We start from the raw sequence: 20,946 nt of genomic DNA, 5'->3' as shown, positions 1-20,946 counted from the left end.
GATCGGAAAAAGAAAATCCCAATTCGGTCCAACTTGCGGCTCAAAATAAAATTACAACCTAACCCACCAACTCGCAAAAACTAGCCCAAGGTGTTTAGGTTGTATTGGGTCCAGATTTTACTGGGTTGGTTGTTTGGATGCCCACCTCTAGCTGCTATCAAAATTCATGGGAATTCATTGAATATCCAACTCAAAATCAAAGCAAGATTTAATGTTAGGGACATTTTTTGACACATACATAAAGTATAAGAATTAAAATGAAACATTTCAAGGATAGGTACCATTTTGAAATATGAGATAAAGGTGTAAGACTAAATATGTAATTATACCTTAAACCAAAGATACGCTTCAACCAACGTTTAAGGAGTATGCGGAATCATTAAACTAATTGTGAACCATATAGTAGTAAGCATCGCATTTCAATTAAGAGTCCACTTAATCGCTTGAAGATGTATCATAATCAAATTTTAACTTGAGTTTGATTATAATACCTAATATTTAGTTGTATCAAATTAATGATCGATCCGTTCAATTGGCACTTCCTAGTGTCCTTTAACAAGGTGGTCATTATTTGATAGGAGTCATAAATAACTAGTAGAATTTTGGGTTAAATTGTAGCCCGTTATTGAATTAGTATTTTTCAAAGCTTGACCTAATCCATGGAATCATAGCAATAGTCATATGTTAGTAAAACCCTATATAATATATGACCATGTAAAGCGCCCATAATCCACGACGTTGACACAAAATTCTCACACTCCCTCGCGTTTGTTTTCTAGTCCTAGAAGCCTTAGAACACACCTCCTTTGTGTTGCTTTCAGGTGTCATCACTCATGCACATTTCACACGGCTGAAGAACGTGAAGAAAATTGCGAGGGACCGAGTCCAACACGTTTTGCTTTATTCGATAGCAGCATACACAAGTGTGCGCTTCATTTTCATAGTCAGTCATCATCTGTTTTCATATAAGAAGACTCAGTCTGTGACAGCACCGTCCAAATTTAACTACAGCTCAATTCATTTCAAGCATCTGAACCAATATGAGCTCTCCAATTTATAAAACCCAGAAACAAGCCCAATATAATATATATTGTTTACGGAAAAAGTTAAGCACTATTCTTATCTTATTGTGCTCAATGCAACCAATAAGATAACCTGCACAAAATGACCTCTTCAAAGGGGTGTTTGACATGTCATGAAACCTGGTTAGCTAAATAACTGGTTTTTAATTATTCAGTTTGATGACTTTTTCTTAGTCCAGTCAATTGAATTGAATAAAATCATATTAAAAATACAAAACTACTTTTAGATTTGATTCTTTTAAACACGCAATTCTCCTCAAAAGTGGGTTTTTTTTTTTAGTTTTAGTGTTTTCACATTCATTTTTCAACATAAAACCAGTTTAAACTTTCACATGTTCCGGTACTTATTCGCACCAATCCCAACCTGCGCAAAATGACCAATTAAAAGGGGTGTTTAGCATGTCATGAAACCTGGTTAGCCAAGATTTAATTATTTCATTCCTAATGAAAAAAAGAAAAGAAAAGAAGATTTAATTATCTCAGTTTTATGGTTTTAGAATTGATTCTTCCAAACGCACATCCTATCCACAAATGAATTTTTAAATTTTAGTGTTTTCACATTCAAATAGTCATAAAGTAGTTTTAAAATCAATCAATCAATCAGTGATTTTTTTTTTATGAGTAAAAAAAGATTTATTGCATAAAAAGGACATCATGTTCATGATGGTGAACACTTTGTACTTAAAACAGATACAAGTAACTCAAAAAGAGAGACAAATAAAAAGAAGAAAATCAGAAATGGAAATACATTGTGTAAAATCAATCAATCAGTGAATAAATCATGTATAATTGTTGTATCAGGTTTCTAATCAGTAATGTAGTTGGTTATTTCAAAAACCAGCTCAGACAGCTCGACAATTCTTGAAAAGTTCTGCAGTAATCACAAATGGCTCCATTATTTTCATGTCATAATTTATCACCAATTAAGGTATCAGCGTTCAAGAATTATATTCATGATTTGGGAATACATAATATCAATTCTATGGTTCACACTACTAATTTAGTGAGGGACAAAATTCCAAAATTTCGACCACTTCCAAACTTTCTTCTGAAAAATGGTGAATGATCATCTTCTCGCCGATAAGGAAAGGAATGCATGGTGAGTAATCAACGCCTATAGGATTTAATGTACTAACCTTCTGTAGATCTATTCACATTTCAAGTATCAAAGAAAAAAAAGCCTCAAGAATGTTTAGACCCGACGGTATGTTCTTCTTTGTCTTTGCTCTTCAACTTCGTTCATCCAATCAGAGAGCCACATGAGACCCTTGTAACCATAATTTGCTATAGCAATTAGGACCACCACAAGGGTGACAATAAGAAGTAGCCACTTCATAGCCGCAACAATTTTCTGTTTATAAAGAACAGATTCTGTTAATGAGTAAATAAAAGGGCACTTGAAAGAACTCATTTTTTTCCCTTTGGAAAAATAACAAACCTGCAGTCTTGATATTTGCTTGCCTTCTTGTACCTGTTGTCGTCTCCTTTTACGCTTTGGTACATTCTTTTCAGTTTCTGGCTCCTTTTCCTGTAAACAAAATTTCCGTGGTATTAGATTTGACCTTATAGAGCTCATCTACCAAAATGCTACTGAATTTTATATGCAAAACATAAGCAAGATTCAAGTATGAAAAGTTTCGTGCAATAATTTTCAGAGATGGATATTAATTTTTTAGACTGATATTTTCAGTAGCATAGATTATTTATTTATTTAATTTTTTTTTCATAAGTAGTATTATTCAGTCAAACAAAGATTACTTCAGGTTCATGATGATGAACACAAAAGTATTTAAAAGATTACAAAGAAATCAACAGGAAAATAAAGAGTCTTGGAACTCCAAAATAGAGTGAAAATGAGTAAAACCCCAAGCATGAGACTAACCAAACAAGGTTTGGATCAACAAGGCTTTCAAATGATCATGGGATTGCTCCTTATCCTAAAAAGTACGGGTATTCCTTTCCTTCCACACTTTCCACATAAAAAACAATGGAGTAAGACTCCAAACATCAGAGTAGTGTCTCCCAAACAAATTCCTCCATCCAAGTAAAAGAGCTACTACTGACAAGATATTCCCAAATATCTTGAATACTCCGCTCCACAAGCCATAGGCAACATTGCAATGAAGCGATAAGTGGTCCATTATTTGTCCTTGACACCAACACATACAACACCATTCAACTAAATAAAAACCTCTCTTAAGAAGATTATCATTAGTCAGAATCTTATCCTAACAAAGAAAGACACCCTCTTGGGGGTCTTAACACACCAAATACTCTTCCAAGGGAATGAAGACACGCTTGTACCACAAATCACCTTATAATAGGAACGAGCATCAAATATGCCACTCCCATTTAGGCACCATCTCAACCTATCATCCCCCAACCCCCTAGGCATCTAGGAATATAATAGGTCTAGAAAGGAATTCACTGAATCCAACTCCCAATCATGAAAGTCTCTAAGAAAACACACGTCCCAGCTCCTAGCCCCACTGATCTATTGCTAATACAGAGAAGCAAAAATGGAGGTATCTTTGTCAGTTGCACAAACAAATAGGTCAGGATACAAATCCTTCAAGGGAAGGTTCCCACACCAACGAACGTGCCAAAATCTTATACATGTACCGTCACCAACCTCAAAAGACGTGGGAGAAAACTGTCCCACCCCACTTTGATACTCTGCCAAAGACTACAACCATGCACCCTTAGTTGAACCACCCGTCTACCCCATACTTCGAAGCTATCACACATCGTCACAACTGAGTAATTTCATGTCCAAAGCATCATAATCACTTCCCCAATAAAGCTTGATTAAACCTCCCTATCTTCATAATCCCCAAACCGCCTGCCTCAACAGGTAGACAAACCTTATCCCATGCCACCAACAGGAATTTTAACACGTCCTTTGTGGCACCCCACAGAAAGTTCCTCTGAATTCTCTCCAACCTATCAGCAACCAACTTGGGAATGGGTAGTGCATAGATTTCACTGTCCACTGAATCCCCTGTTATGGGTTGTGCATGAAGAAACATGTTCTTCGTTTTGCCATCCCCACTATTTCCTATGTTTCCCAAGTGAAGAACCCGTACTACAACTGTACCTATTTTTTATTTATTCATTTTTGCAATTAGAGAAATCAGTCCATGGTACATGGAAAAAGTTCAACCTCTTCTGTCAAATGACAGCCAAGTTGCAAAAGGTTTCAGGAAGCAGACAATGACATCCTGGTAAGTAAGGGGCTCAAGAAACCAAAAGTTCCCATATCTGGTAGATATGAATCAACGAGCTGAGCCATTTGAAAGGTGTATATGGCATCAACACTCTCTACCAAACTAGAGCCTCTTGTTGAGTCTGGTTGAATCAATACACAATTACACATCTAATCTTGTAGCACGCATGAGAAAACCAAGCAAAGAGAGACTGCTTTTCAAGTTCAAAATAACCATACAACTAGAAATGCCAGCCAGAATAGATGATGCAGCAGGAATCCACAAAAATTCTGGCAAAATTCAAAGGATATTACCTCCATGACTTTAGATTTACGTGAGTGTAACTCTGAATCAACAACTTGTACTTTACTCTTGCAAGCAGAATTGCAAGGAAGAAGTCCAATTCCGTACTGATTTTTTGGTATATCTCTGGGATCTGAACCAGCATTCCGATGGGCTGCTTGCACATCTTGACAAAACCATTCTTTTTTCAAGGTTTGGCATTTACAACGAACAAAAACCTTGCAAGAGAAAGAGTTGACAAGGTAAATCAAATATACAAATGCCAGTTCCAATGGTAATGTTTTTTGGATAATATTTGAGATTCAAGACCAAAAACAAGATATGAAATCCATGTGTTCAATTAAACAACAAGATCGTCCCTATAAAGTTATTAACATTATTACCTTCTTGCGGCACTTGTCAGGAGATGGGCATGCACCAGGATGACACGTCTCTGGGCATAGATGTGTACAATTGGGCAACTTCCTGCATAATCACAATCACCTTTAAGCCTCATTTCAGTCACAATTCTTAACCCAAAAGAATAAAACCAGAGCAATCATGAAGAATATATAAATTTAGACTGAGGCTCTATTGAGTTTACTTTTCTTCAGTAAGTACGTTTAGTTTACTCATGTAAATAGAATAAGTGAATCAACAACCATGCCTCCATATGCTAATGTGAGCATATATCTTTGAATTACCTATGACAAGGTCCACCACATGAGCGAACAGCCATCTGCTCCTTTTCAGACAGGCTGTTGTAGTATAAACACTCAAAGACATGGACCATTGAACCACAATGACATGATCGTTTTACAAGTACTTTGCAAGGAGGACATTCTCCAGGATGACATGGCAAGGGGCAAGGATGAGAACATGTGGGTCTTCTCTCCTGAATGAGGACATTTAAAATAAGAAGGCAAATAATGAGTTGTGAGAGTAAATGATGAGGCTGAAGAAATACATCCATTCTTCACTCAGACATACAAGGGTGAAAAGTCACTTAGTAAGGACACAATTCAGTCCACAAGATGAGGAGAATTCATGAGAAAATACAGAACATAACACTTGAGGAATGGAGGAAATATAAGAGTAAACACCTTTTGGCAAGGAAGATGACACTCTTCACAAGAATTGCTTCTTTCTTTCTTGAAGGTTGTTGCAGAAAGGTTCTTCAAGGCATGGCAAGTTTTAGTGCAATAATGATTGCCGCAAGATAAAGGATTTCCGCATAAATTATCACAGGAAAATTGTGTTTTATCTGAGCACACCATCTGATACAAGGGGAAAACCATTATTTTTTTTTTCCCAAAAAAAATCTGGGGAAAATGAGGCTAAAATGGCATTGATTGTTCTAGAAAATGAAGTCGCAAGTTAAAATATTTTATCCATTTATAGCAAGGAAAATGCAACCAACCATTCTATCTGCCCCAACATGTTGGCCAACACATGATCTCCAAACCAGTTCTGGGCAAGGAGGGCATGGAGAACCAGGCGTATATTCAGTCTGATGTATTGACTTCTTTTTCTTTGGTTTCAATGTAAATTCAGGATTAGGAGGAGATATAGGGCCATGACACCTGAACACAAAAGGAAAACAAGTATAAGTTGCATAAGAAAGGCCATTATCTAGTATCATAATCTCAAGGAGATTTTAAGATAACATTCATGAACTAAAATACTGCAGACCTTAGATTGCACTTATGGCCACATGGATATTCTTCATCGCAAATTAACCGACATGGGGGGCAACCACCATAATGGCATTTGTGTGGCTGGAAAAAAAGAAAAAAAAAAGTATTGTTAAAATTTTTTTTTTTTTAAAAAAAAAAAAAAAAAAATCTCTGGGACAGAACAAGCAGTGAATGACTAATCTTTTCTTCTGCAAGAGCTACAGGCATAATTACAGATAAAAACCTAAAACTTCTAAAGATATCAAGAACCATCTCCTCATTGACATCCCAGGGAATTTCAAGTATTCAGTTTCATTACTTTATTAACCACACATGGAAGAAAATCAAGATGGCCATTGGCTAAAAAATCAGGAAGAAGAAATCATGATGATTGTTGGCAAATGCCAGTATGCTCCCAATGTAGAGGACCACTCATATTATTTTCTTAGAGAGTGTTGACATATATCTGAAGAAATCTAGAATGCTCTAATGTCTTCAATTGATCTAACCAATCTTCATGGAAATGAAACAAGCAACCAAGTACCTTGCTATTTGATCCATGCCTGCATAAACGAGCAATATGGCATTGCTTGGGACATCTAGGAGGCTTTTGATCCATCTCAGTACCACAAGGAACCTGATACAAAATCCATTACAAAGTACTCAGCAAAGACAGTCTAATTAAGAGCAAGCATGCATTCACTGCATGGAAGTCTTTTCTTTCTTTATTTCATTTTTAGAAGGGGTTGATTGGGGGGGTGGGGAAGCAATTTATACAAAAGCTTAATACCATTATTGAAGACAGTGGCAATGTTATTTGTACATTTCTAACATCCTATATGACTACTAGCATGGGGTACCTACATTACAACTGTTAATAACAAGTACTAGAAGAGTTCTAATACTCAATATAACAAAAGAATGGAATGGTAATAAAAACTGCTCCAAGCTTCATAGAGCCTGGTGTTTAAGATGAAAACTTCACAAATGAAAAAGTCATCATCTCTACTGTAACATTTGAGCCCTTGTGAATTTTCGAAGGAAATGAGCATGTTATACATGGTCATTATGTCCAGTGAACACCATCCCAGCACTAGGTGTTGTAAAAAAGGTTTTGTCATGAAAGACATTACCAATTATATCTGAATTTTCTCACTTATAGGGACCAGAGACAAAATTAATGCAGAAAAAAGAGATGGTCCTCCTTGAGACCAGAAAACAACAATGATTTCACAACAGTCACAACCAATCCCAATAAAGAACAATCATTCACGAATCCAAGTGAAATAATACAAGAAAAGCCAATTGCCAGTAAGAAACCAAATTACAGAATTTAAAAGACCAAAATCACACCTCAAAGTGTGTCTCACCACAAGCACATGAAATTGTCACCATCACTGGGCAAGGAGCACAGGCACCTCTGCAACAACAAACTGACCATCATTTAGGCTCACATTTTGATAATTCATGATTATACAAATTGAAACAATCCACTAATCATAACCTTCTTACATTAGCAGAACCTACTGTATCCTATTCCTGCCAAACAAATTTAATCATATTCAGCTTAACTTAACCGTAGATATTCCTCCTACTCCTCAAATTTAATGGTTATCTCAACAAACACCCTAAGCACCATATACCATATGACAACAGAATCACCATCTGTAGCTTACAGCAAATGAGAAAAGGCCACATACCTATGGCACGGGGCAGGGCATTTATGGTTCTTACATCTTAGCTTCCTGCCACAAACCTAAGATTTCAAAAAATCAATAGTCACAAATAGTTCCTCAAAATAAAGTAACAACACTGAATTAGCCACACACACACAAACACCAACCTCTGAGCATGGAGGGCAATCCCCGTCACAGCAACGACGCTTACAAGCATGACGCCCACAGTCCCGCATTATCTGGCACTTCCTTTCACATGCCAAATCTTGATAACAAGGAACCTATTCTACATTCAATTACACTTTCCCATACTAAACTTCCAAAAGTTTAAACCCACACAAAACATTTTTCAATAAGGCTAGTGACACACAAAATTTCAAAACTTTTTTCACAATTATTGAGGTGGCATCTTGTGACCGGCATAAACTATAAGTGGTATTACTGGTCGTACCATGTGGAGGTGATGTTGCTCCAATCACTACTTGCTAGTGCCACTCCTATATATATTTTATGACGTGTTGGTGTTTCTAACATTGCTCATACTATTTTTAGGCTTAAAATTTACCATTAGTCCCTAAAGTTTAGTCCATGAATGATTTTAATCTATGAAATTTAGAGTGATCACTCTATTAGACTCGTTAGAAACTAAAATTAATCCCTCTAACTTTGCTAGAAACTAAAATCGATCACCTAAGTTTTCAAGGGTATAAAACAGACTACTTTAAACTTGTTAGAGACTAAAAGCAACCACTATAGCACCAAATCAATTAAACCTAGCAACACAAAAAAATTTCACAATTCATTCATTACAGATTAATGCATATGAAAACGACGTTACTCGAATCGAAATTTGTCCCTAGCATTGCTCGTTTCTAAATTCAACAAAACTTCAAAAGGCAAACAAAGCAAAAGTGAATACCTCTTTCCTGAGGCTCCCACACCGGCACGACTTGATCACGACGATTCTACAAGTCTCCATACACGTCCCACGGTGGCACCGCTCGTGACACCTATGCAGACCACAGCTCAAAGTCTTATCGCAAGTCGCACCGCACAACGGCGTCGTAACATCGCAGGGCATCCCTTCATACACTCTCTTCCCGCACGGACACGCCCGTTTCCCTTGTAGCGGACACTCCCCGCACCCGCCAATCTCATGGCACCCTTTCTCGCATCGATGCTTCCCGCATTTCAACGCCCTGTTGCACGCGCCCTCGCACCGAAACTCGCGATCGTGACACTCCCTTTCTTGCTTTTCCTTCCCGCACCGGCACGCGTAGAACGCACGCGCCGCGCAGGGAGGGCAGGGCCCGTCGTGGCAGGGCTGGGCGCATTTGTGGACCCCGCATTGTAACCGTTTCGAGCAGAGGTTGTTGCAGGAGAAGTTTTTGAAGCCGCAGCGGCGGACTTCGGAAACGGCGCCGCAATAGCATTTGGATTTGATGAGTTTCGGGCAGGAAGGGCAGGGGCCAGGGTGGCACAGCAGGAAGCAGTTATGGCCGCAGTTGTGTTTTAAAGGACGGTTACAGACCTCGCCGCAAGAGTGCGGTAGGATCCACGGGTCGTCGGAGGGCGGGTCTTGTAATTTTCCGCAAAAGCAGTGGTAGTGTTTAGGGATTTGGGATCTGGAGTATTGGACGCGGCACTTGGGGCAGTTCCAGGTGGAGATTTCGGAGGCGTGCTGGGAGGAGATGGGGAGGCGCGTGGTGGCGCGCGCGGCGGAGAGATCGGAGGACTGGCGGGACCAGCTCTGGATGCAGGCGAGGTGGAAGACGGCGAAGCAGAGGGAGGAGCAGGACCACGTCGGGTGAGAAGGTTTGATGCGCTCGAGGCATATGAGGCAGGAGAGAGCGCCGGAGGAGGAGGTGGTGAGGAAGGATTGGATTTTGGAGAGGTCCGACGCGGAGGGAGATGATTGGTTGGTGAATTCGAGGTAGGATTTGAAAATGGAGTTGGAGAGGTCGGCGTGGAGGAGGGAGGAGGATCCGGTGTGGCCGTGGTCTGAGTCGGAATCGGAGTCGGAGAATTGGCGGTGGCGGTGGTCGTCGTTGGTCGAGGTCATTTTTACTCGTCCAGCTCAGGCTGGTTAATAGGCTTTTTGAATCTATCACAAGTTTATGAAGCTAGACAGTCGGTGTAGGATTCAGTTAGCTTAACCATAGAGGCTCTTATGCATAATATAAGAGATTGGGGTTTATACCAAAAATTGAATGGTATGATGATCTGATTATAAATTTTTAGTCTCTGTCACTTCTATTCTAAAATTGTTGTATTACACTCTTTTATTTATTTATTTTTTTATAGTGTAAAACCCTTGGCCAATGGCCAAATATAGGTACAGAGAATAAATTAAATCGATAATTGAAATGAAAACATATGAATTTCACTATAATAAGATGAACGAATATTATTAGATTATCAATATCCTCAAAGAAAAATAGAATACAATGACAGAAATTATAATAAAATGAGTTTCACTATAAAGATAAACACTTCAATATTATTAAATTATGAGATGTACAAATGATACTATTTAAATTATCAATATCCTAAATATTATTTGATATCGCTTCGAATCAGTAAGGTGAATGTTCTGGCTTCGGTGGGCTACTGAGCGGTGGAAAGCCTACAAAAAGCAAACGCTGTCAAAAAAGGGGACCGGAGAAGACCGGCCAAACCCCCTCCGATGGCAAAGTTAGTCTCACAGAAATGAAGTTCCAAGTTTTTGGGAGTCAAGTCTCAGAATGTTCTTATCCCTCTCGAGTTCAGACCGATCCTTTATATAGAGATCCTGGGGACGGTTATTTGTCCAATAACCTCCCCAAGATGTGTGGAAACCAATGAGTTCGGAGTTAACTTCCTCAATGACTACTAAAGTTGTAACCGCTAACGGAAGTTAACTCATTTGAGGGATTCATGGCGATAACTATGAGTTTAGTAACCGCTACAGAGAGTATAAAGTTTTCTAAGTGTTGCGTATTCGTCCGTCTAGTGTATGATGATTTGGTCGTCCCTAGACATCTGTTGATCGTCCATGGACGGCCTTCATGGACGAGTTTATCGTCCATGGGAGACTTGACCGATCAAGAGTAATATTATCGTCCATAAACATATATTCTTTTTCTGGGTTGATTCTTGGTCCAACCTGCTCTATTGGCTCTAGACGATGCCTTTGGACGAACTGGATTTGGACTAATTTTATACTTCTCCATCATTATTATTTTTGTTAACGATAATTTGGAGATCAAAAATTGGCACCATTATTATTGTGAGGAGGTAAAAGACTAATAGGCCCATGTCGATGTTTACACTGGGTCAGGGGCCCAACCCAAGGAAAAAACTCCTCCCCGATCATGGGAAGGGAAAGCCCCTCCTCGGCCATGGGGAGAATCCTCCTCGGCATGGATATAGCCGAGGATAAAAGAGGCAACCTGCCACTAGTAGTGACATTCCATATCGTTCCACAGAGTAGGAAAAGCACTAAAGCAAAAAAGGACAGCGAAGAAAATGGAAGTGTCCAAGGGAAAGGCTACCATTATTGCATTCAGTGTCTTGTGTCTGACCCGGCTATACTTCTCTGTCCTTACAACCACTCCTAACAACTGGAAGGAAGGGCTGATGGGACAAGTACCTACCCTAAGGACCCCATTCAGGAGGAAGAAAACTACTAAAAAAAAAAAAAAAAAAAAAAAAAGAGAGAAAAAGGGAGAGAGGGGGTTGAGACCCCCCATCCCACCAGAGGCACCGGAAAAAGCTCCCTGGACCATACCAAGGAGCAATCCTATCTGGTAGACTCGATCCATGAAGAACACTGCAATTATTGTTGTTCATAAGCCAAAAGCCTAGTTCTTTGGCCCACTCTCTACAAATTCATTGTATCGGGCTCACGGGTCTAAGGTCCCAAACATCTTGGGCCGGGCCTGAAAAACATGTCCCTACAATTATAATTATAATATAATGGTATAATTTATATTGGAATTAAAAGTGAGAGAGAAAATAGAAAGAGAGTAAGTGGAAACACACACATATTAATATGATTTGGTTTGATGGTTTTAGTTCACAGTGAAAAGCCTTTGAAACAACTATATTGTTAGCTAGTTTTATGCCCGTGCGATGCACGGCTTAATCAAGAATCATGTGTAAATTAATGAAAAAAAATTATTTTAATTAAAATTAAATAGATAATAAAAATAAAGTAATCTTTTACTCTATTTTTTTTAGAAACAAAGTAACCTTTTACTTTAAGTTATATAATGAATGCATATTGTGTAAGATATAAATAAATAAAATCATATATAAGTTCAAAATTAATTGAATGGAATATAGTAGATAACTATGCAACTAATATAAAAGAGATGCCTTAAAAAAATATAAAAGGATTTTGCATAATTAAATCTCAAGTGCTTATTTAAATGAAAAACCTTGAATTCAATAATTAAAAAATAAATAATTAAAAGCATATTTAAGTGGTAACCTCAATGTAATAGTTAAGAATTATGAACAACCCAAATTACTAAACATTAAAAATAAAAGTAGATAAACTTACATAATAATTGAATTTTTGGCTTTGAAAATGAGGTAGGAGGCACCGAATTTCACCCTATCAAAACAAAATGTGTAAATATAAACTTCAAGAAATTTTTTTGAGAAAAACTCAATACCAAGAGTATTATTTGATCGAGTGCTTTGAAACCTCAAGAAAACTCCTTGAATAAAAAACATTAATAATAATAAAAAATAAAAAAACAAACAAAATTAAACAAATAACAAATAACATGATAGATACTTGGACGTTCAAAATATTAATAAAAAAAATCAAGAATCTGGCCTTATTATTTATATTGTTCTGAAAATATAAATATGAGAGTCATGGTACAATAAAACTATTATCCATAATCATTCTTATATTTTTCCAGCAAGCAAAATTTCAACCACGATAAAAGTTGATAAGAAGTTGTTTCTATTTAAAACAATAATTTTAAGTTGTGAAGATGTTGATATAAGCCACAAAAAAAAAAAAAAAAAAAAAAAGAGAACAAATTTAAATTAAAATCCAATTCCATAAAAATAAATTTATCCAAAAATATTAAATTAAAAAAATATTTGAAAAAAAGTAGATAAAAAATTTATTATCAATAACTCTCCTTTTGTATATCCTCCTAATGAAAGTTGTGATGAAGTTGATATCAGCAAAAAAAAAAAAAAAAAAAAAAAAGGAAGAAATTTATTTAAAATCAAATACGTTATTAGCTTTTTTTTAATCCTAAAATTTGTAATTTATTTATTTTATATAAATATTTTCTTTTTACGTGCGGTGTAGTAATTAAAAAAAAAAGTTGCTTTTTATTTTTTATTTTTTATAATACATCATATGTAAAAAGAAAAATGATTAGATGGATTAGACGTAGAATTTAGATTGTAATCAAATTAAGATTTTTATTCACTTAGAAATTATAGGAGAATAAAAATTATATATATTTTTCCTAAAATCAAAAAAAAATTCTACAATTTGGTAAACCACTTGGCGCAACCATGACTTCTAAACCCAACTTTTATCATATAGTATATGATGTCTTAATGTATGTTCAATAAATCCATTATAATGGTTTACAATAACTTAGATTTCGTATCTTAATCTCTCTAAAAATGTATAGTAAATATATAACTAAATAATACCAATACCGCCTGTAAGGACACGATTTTAGTTGACCTGGTCCTGGATGGTCAGGCCTTGGCCCAAAAGGTCCCACACAATGAATTTTTATAGAGTGTGGGCTGAAGAACTTGGTTCCAGTTGGCTTAAACGGTTCGTTGCATGAGCTTAGGAAATATAGAAACAAGAATGAAGAAAGTGGATGTGAAGGGGGAAATTTTATTCATGGGCATGCATTCATATAATGAACCTTTGCTCCTCTGTTCCTTCTCTCCTTTTTTCCTCCATCCCCTTCTCTTGGGGGACTCTTACATATTATATAGGCCCTCTTTTATCATCTGGGTCTTACACTTGTTGATCATCCAAACCCCTACTTGAGCACCTGTCCCATCAGACACCCTTATCAGTTCTTTGTGAGTTGCAGTGACCAAGGTAGTACTGTTCAGGGGTCTTCTCTTCATTAATGCAGCCAGGAGAGTAGTTGTGGTGCATTTAATGTGGTGGTGACAGTTTTTGCTGGGATATTTTGGGACTCCTTTCTTTTTACGTGCTTGAAGGGAGGACTACAGTAGCTGGGATGCACCTTTAACCTGGATTTTGGAATGTCCGAGGAGGAATTACTCCTCGAACGTGTTCTCTTTGTTCCAGTGGGCCTGAGCAAGGATTTTGGGCCGCGATGTCTCCTTGGACAGAATGGTCCTCAGATGGGCCCAGGGCCCAACCAACCTACTATTCTGGGCCGATCCCCACAATAGCCCCTCAAAACTCCGGTTTTGATCTCCTTCCAAGGAGAAAAGCGGGGTTTTGACATTTACAAAGGAAGGAATTAATGAGGTCTTGGTCCGCACGTGCGGGTAGTTACTTTTGACGCGCCACAATTTATGAGGCGCGGCCATTTATTCCAGGCAGCTTTATGTCTCCTTTATCCAACGGCGTGGTGTAGATCTGACGGTCAGCGTTTCTCCTTGAATTTTCGAGCGGGAGTGATTTTCTCTCTCCCTCTTACTATATAAAGCGCTAGAGAGGCTTATTTTTTCTTTTTTTATCTTCATATTAGAAGTCCAGAGAACTCCAGAGAGCTCCAGCGCCTAAAACCCTACGAGCACTTCCATTCTTCAAATTTCCATAATCGTTTCCGCAAAGTGTCCTTCCTAGAAGAGATTTTCAAGCATCTCATCGGTCGTTTGTGAAGATACCCGTAAGTTTCATTTGTTGCGTCGCTTCAAATTTCTCCTCGGATTTTACTTTTCTCCTCAGTTTTTATTTTCGTCCCTCCAGTTCAGCCTAGATGGATAGATTCAAAGACCTAGTAGACACTCCGGCTGCCATGGAGGCCTTTAGGGCAAAATACCACATCCCGCAGGGGATGGTTCTGCGGTACTGTCCCCTAGAAGGAGTATTGCTAGATAGAGATGTGGGTGAAGTAGTCATTCCTATGATTGCCTTTATACAAGGAGGAATGACACTTCCCATGCATAGGATTACTCGGGACTACTTGTTCCACCATAGGCTGACACCACACCAGTGTGCTCCAAACATGTTCAGGGTATTAGGCTGCATAGATGTCTTGAACAAGCGAATGGGTCTAGGTCTGACCTGGCATGATGTGGTTCACATGTACAGGTGCCACTACCTCGAAAAGGGAGGGTATTACCTTAAATCTCGATCCGAGGTGGTTAGGCTAATCTCCTGCCTCCCCATATCTAATAAAACTATGAAGGATGACTTCCTCATTGCCTCAAGAGAATGGAGCGATGGTTTTCATTGTCCAACTCGGGCAGGAATTCCAAGTGCGGCGCCTTTAGGGCCAATCCTTTAGGGAGGGGGTTTAGCTCTTCGAATTCACTCCCTTTTTTGCTTGAGCCATAAATTTTGTAGTTTAACTCTAATTTCCTTCTCGGCTGTATTGCAGATAGAGCTTCGGTTGCTCCCAGGTTGAGCCACGTGAACATTCCGGCCTTGAACTATCTTCTAAGGTCAGAAATCTACGTTGTCGAGGATGGGCAGCTACGCGCGTGTCATTTGGTTTTGGGCTATCAACCACTAACCTGTTCTTTCCAAGCCATTGGCCACACCATCAGAGCTGGTAGTCCCAGGTTGGCTAGGATTGACGTATCCAAGCCTAAGTTTCTAGCCTGAGAAGATCTTAAGCCAAATTGTGCTACCTGATGTTCGGGATCCTCCACCGACCACGTAACTGCCTCCATCAGACAACCTTGAAGTCGCTGTGCCAGTTGAAGGAGAGACCGAATCATCTCGTCTTTCCCTTAAGGAGGAAATAAACGAGTTCTATTTTGAAGAGGAGGTTGATAAAGCCCCCTTAATTGAGCTCTCGGACCCTGAAGGAGAGCAGGATAGAAACTCCGTGGTCAGTGCTCCGATGATTATAGCCTGCTCGGATGACTCTTCGGACGAGGAAGTAGACAACATGGCTGGCAAGGGAAAAACCTTACGAGAATTTATGTCCAACTGAGGAAAGGGTCAATCTTCGAAAGTGCCTGCTCAGTCGCAGGCCCAGGACCTTCCTCCAGCTACCCCTCAGGTTCCTTCCGACCTTGGCCTCAAGGTTAACCCGGACCTAAAAAAAAAAAGGTCGGTTGACGTTCCTGAGGAAGGTGAAGTGGCCCCCCGCCTGGCAAAGCAGCAAAAAACCACTCGGGGGCAGAGGAGTAAAAGGGCCAATTCCGTGGAAAGCCGAGATGAGGAGAATCGGGTTGAAGTGCGCGTTAATCCACGCGTATGGAGTCCGAAGCTGGAATTAGACAGGGTCGCTATCCCCTATACTGCCTCAGTTCGAGAATACAACAAGGGCAGAGCAGGTTACATAGCTGAGGCCCTGGAGCAGCCAGTGCTCCTTCCTCAGGACATGGAGGCCTACAGGCTATTCTCCTAGCCCGAGCTCTTTCTATCCCTTAAGAGGGACCTTGCGATGGTAAGTCATTCTTCTACCCTTTCATTAAGTCATCAGACATTGTTGCATTCTAACACAATTTTGGTTTTGTTTTGTTGGCAGATCACTTAGCAGGTGTTTGTGGCTGAAGAGTTCTGTCGCAGCAACCGCAGCTTGGCTAAAGCTGAGGTCCAGTCTCGGACAGAGGTGGAGAAGACCGTGGGGTCCCTCAAACAAGAGAACATTGAACTTGCGAAGAAGTTCAAAGAGTCGGAGAAACAGCGTCGGAGCATGGAGGCTGGCCTGAAGAGTGCTGAAACCCAAGCGGAGGATCAGCGCCAACAGTTGTTCGTAACCGAGACTAGTCTTGCCACTGAAAAGCAGACGGTACTGGATCTTAAGGCCACTCTGCAGAAAGCTGAGGAGGAGATACGGCGAGTTAAAGAAGAGGCTCAGTTGATCCGGGAGGCTGCAGAGGCTGAAAAGAAAGCTGTTCATCAGCTTGGGATTCAAGAAATTAAGGCCAGGCTCTCCGAGGAAATTCCCGAGGTGTGCAGGGATTACTGTAGCATCTCATGGGCTCATGCCCTTGATGCTGCAGGAATTCCTGCAGATTCGGCGCTGAGATTGCCTGAGAAGGTCTTCTACCCTCAGGAGATCCGAGAGAATCCCAATGGCGCTCAAGCAGCTTCTGAGCAGGGCTTGGCTGTGTCTGATGCCATCCCTTTGCTTGATAAAGCCAAGGATCCTGCCAAGGACTCCATCTCCGAGATTCCTCCTCCTCAGCCAGAGCAGAAAAAGGATCCTCCTGTTGATGCTTAGCTTTTAGGTTTTTAATTACTGTACTCTTTTTTTTGAATGAGAGTTGTCTTATTTTTGTTCTTTTGTAAAGACCTCTCTTTATATTGACCTCGGAATATTAGTATAGAATGTTCTCTTCGTTTTCTACGGATGTTTACTAACGCTGTCCCTCCATTTAACATTCGCAATGATATAAATAAATATAAACGAATAAGAAAGAAGAATGTCGTGCAACGAATTTGAATAATGGTTGTAACAATGCTAGACTACGCACGTACCTTGAAATTGCACGAGAGTTCTAAGTAATAATTTCCCCCAAGTCTGTGGTCCGAGGAGCCATGCAGGACTTAGGTTCTGTTTAAAACTTGAATAGATGCCATAAGTAATAATTTCCCCTATGTCTGTGGTCCAAGGAGCCATGCAGGACTTAGGTTCTGTTTAAAACTTGTATAGATGTCATAAGTAATAATTTCCCCTAAGTCTGTGGTCCGAGGAGCCATGCAGGACTTAGGTTCTGTTTAAAACTTGAATAGATGTCATAAGTAATAATTTTCCCTAAGTCTGTGGTCCGAGGAGCCATGCAGGACTTAGGTTCTGTTTAAAACTTGTATAGATGGCATAAGTAATAATTTCTCCTAAGTCTGTAGTCCGATGAGCCATGCAGGACTTAGGTTCTGTTTAAAACTTGAATAGATACCATAAGTAATAATTTCCCCTAAGTCTGTGGTCCGAGGAGCCATGCAGGACTTAGGTTCTGTTTAAAACTTGTATAGATGGAAATGGACCGATGGGTACGCGATGATCATGGAACAAAACACAGGCAAAACCGTTTTCATTAATAATAATATCTTCTTAGGTTATTTACATTCCACGGACGAGGTACAATTTTTTCATCTAAATCTTCTAGATAATAGGAACCTATTCTGGCCACAGATGTGATGTGATACGGTCCTTCCCAATTGGGCCCCAACTTGCCCCAAGAGGAGTTTTTTGCGCTGTCGAGAATCTTTCTCATCACGAGATCACCTAGACCTAAAGGTCGCAGTTTAACATTAGCATCATATCCTTGTCTTAGTCTCTGATGATAATAGACCATATGGATCATTACTTTTTCCCTTCTTTCCTTGGCTAAGTCTAGACTTCTCCCCAATAACTCGTCGTTGTTGTTTGGGGTAAAGGTGTTAGACTTCAATGTGGGGAAGCTGTTCTCGATTGGGAGCACGGCCTCAGCCTCGTAGGTCATTGAAAATGGGGTTTCACCGGTTGACCGTCCCGGCGTCGTGTGATAGATCCATAAGACGTGTGGGAGCTCTTCTACCCATCTCCCCTTTGCCTCGTCCAACCTCTTTTTCAGTCCATTCACTATGACAATGTTCATGGCCTCAGCCTGTCCGTTTCCTTGGAGGTAGGCAGGAGTGGAGTACCGGTTAGTGATCCCAAACTCGCAGCAATACTCCCTAAAGTTCTTACTATCAAATTGCAGACCGTTGTCCGAGATGAGTGTGTGTGGAGTTCCGAAGCGGGTAATAATGTTTTTCCAGATGAATTTCTAGGCATCCACGTCCCGAATGTTGGCTAAAGGTTCAGCTTCCACGCATTTAGTGAGATAATCAGTCCCAACTATTATGTATCGCTTATTCCCTGCAGCTTTAGGGAAAGGACCGACAATATCAAGACCCCACTGAGCAAACGGCCAGGGGCTGGAGAGGGGGTTAAGGACTCCTTTGGGTTGGTGGATATTTGGGGCGAATCTCTGGCACTGATCACACTTCTTTGCATATTCTTGGGCCTCCCTTTGCATGTTCGGCCACCAATATCCTTGGGTGAGCACCCTGTGCGCCAGCGACCTCCTTCTGGTGTGACTTCCACAAATCCCCTTATGTAATTCTTCAAGTAAGGACTCGAACTCTTCTGGGTGTATACATAGCAGGTATGGCCCAAAATAGGAGCGCCGATATAGTTTGTGATCCTCTGATAACCAGAACCGAGGAGCATTCCTCCGTATCTTCTCAGCCTCCAGTTTTCCCTTTGGTAGTGGGTCGTCTTTGAGGAAGTTCTTTATAGGATCCATCCAGCTGGGACTCTTTCTAACCTGATGGACCTGAGCTGGGTCTCTTCTAATGGAACTCGCTTGGACCAGATCCTCAACAAGGATTATTCGCTGCAGATCATGCGCCAAGGATGTGGCAAGTGTGGCCAGCGAGTCTGCATGGGTGTTTGCACTTCTGGAAACGTGTGTCAGATTGAAGGATTCAAAACCTGACTACATATATTCTAGCATCTCTAGCTTCTAACTCACCCATCACTTGGCCGACGATCAATTTGGAGTTCGAGAATGCTTCCATTACCGTTCCGCCCAATCTTTGAACCATCGTCATCCCTTGAAGTAAGGCTTCGTACTCGGCCTCGTTGTTTGTAGCTGAGAACTCGAGTCTCAGTGATTTCTCAATGGCAACACCGTCGGGCGATATTAAAACTATCCCAACTCCAGATCCTCTTTGGTTGGCCGCACCATCCACGTAGACCTTCCAACGCAAGGTTTCCCCTATTGAAATTGTGCCAACCGATTTTCCATCCATGTCTTTCTTCTTGGTTATTGTTTCTACAGAGGGTTCAGCGAATTCCGCGACTAAGTCTGCGAAGACTTGACCTTTAATAGAGGATCTGGGCATATATTTAATATCAAAGGCTCCCAAAAGCGCACTCCACATGGCGATCCTTCCCATGTAGTCGACACTTCGAAGCACCGCTCGAAGGGGAAGCTGGGTTAGAACGATGACCATATGTGCTTGAAAGTAGTGAGGGAGCTTCCGTGTGGCATGCACTATCACCAGAATTGCTTTTTCCAAAGGTAAGTATCGCACTTCAGCCTCATGTAATGATTTGCTTACGTAGTAAACTGGTCGCTGTATCCCATTATCATCCCGTATCAGTACCAGGCTTACAACATGGGGAGCTACGGCTATGTATGCAAACAGTACCTCATCTGCCTCAGGGCTGGACATGATGGGTGGTTGCGACAAGTATTCCTTAAGTTGCTAGAAGTCCTGGACACAATCTTCTGACCACTCAAACCCTTTCCACTTATTTATCAAGAGGTAGAAAAGTCGACATTGGTCTGCAGATCGGGATATGAATCAATTTAATGCTGCGATTATGCCAGTGAGTTTCTGCACTTCTTTCGGATTCCGAGGAGCCTGTAGGCTATTAATCGTTTTGATTTGCTCTGGGCTTACCTCTATCCCTCTGTGGGTGACCATATAGCCCAAGAATTTCCCAGACCCAACCCCGAATGAGCACTTGGAAGCATTGAGCCGCAACTTATGCTCCCTTAAGATGCCAAAAATGATCTCTAGGCCTTTCACGTGTTCGGACACCATCTTGCTTTTTACCACCATATCATCTATGTAGACTTCAATAACTTTGCCTAGTTGCGGTTCAAACATTTTGGTCATCATCCTTTGGTACGTTGACCCTGAGTTTTTTAGTCCGAATGGCATCACCTTATAGTGATAGTTTCCGATGGGTGTCATGAACGTCGTCTTCTCCTGATCCTCTAATGCAAGGGGTATCTGATGATAGCCCTGGAAGGCATCCAGGAAACTCATTTGAGAGTGGCCTACAGTTGCATCCGCCAATCGATCAATTCGCGGTAAGGGGAATGGATCCTTTGGGCACGC

The 20,946-nt window shown here is 40.3% G+C and overlaps 1 protein-coding gene across 1 annotated transcript; it reads right to left on the bottom strand.

Annotated features, from left to right (window-relative positions):
• Positions 1–1,940: 1,940 nt before the first annotated feature.
• On the bottom strand, positions 1,941–10,066 carry LOC115955753 (NF-X1-type zinc finger protein NFXL2). The gene is made up of 13 exons (XM_031074065.1): positions 8,842–10,066; positions 8,090–8,203; positions 7,947–8,002; positions 7,600–7,666; positions 6,791–6,883; positions 6,263–6,348; positions 5,991–6,153; positions 5,674–5,847; positions 5,275–5,465; positions 4,975–5,056; positions 4,603–4,809; positions 2,521–2,610; positions 1,941–2,433 (listed from the first exon to the last, which is right to left on the bottom strand). The coding sequence occupies exons 1-13, from the start codon at positions 9,982–9,984 to the stop codon at positions 2,275–2,277; spliced, it is 2,625 nt and encodes an 874-aa protein (XP_030929925.1). The 5' UTR covers positions 9,985–10,066; the 3' UTR covers positions 1,941–2,274.
• Positions 10,067–20,946: the final 10,880 nt, after the last annotated feature.

Source organism: Quercus lobata, chromosome 8 (assembly GCF_001633185.2).
Source record: "Quercus lobata isolate SW786 chromosome 8, ValleyOak3.0 Primary Assembly, whole genome shotgun sequence".
In the NCBI taxonomy this organism is placed as follows: Eukaryota; Viridiplantae; Streptophyta; class Magnoliopsida; order Fagales; family Fagaceae; genus Quercus; species Quercus lobata.
The sequence above is the reverse complement of the archived record's forward strand: the minus strand, read 5'-3'. Positions and strand labels throughout refer to the sequence as shown.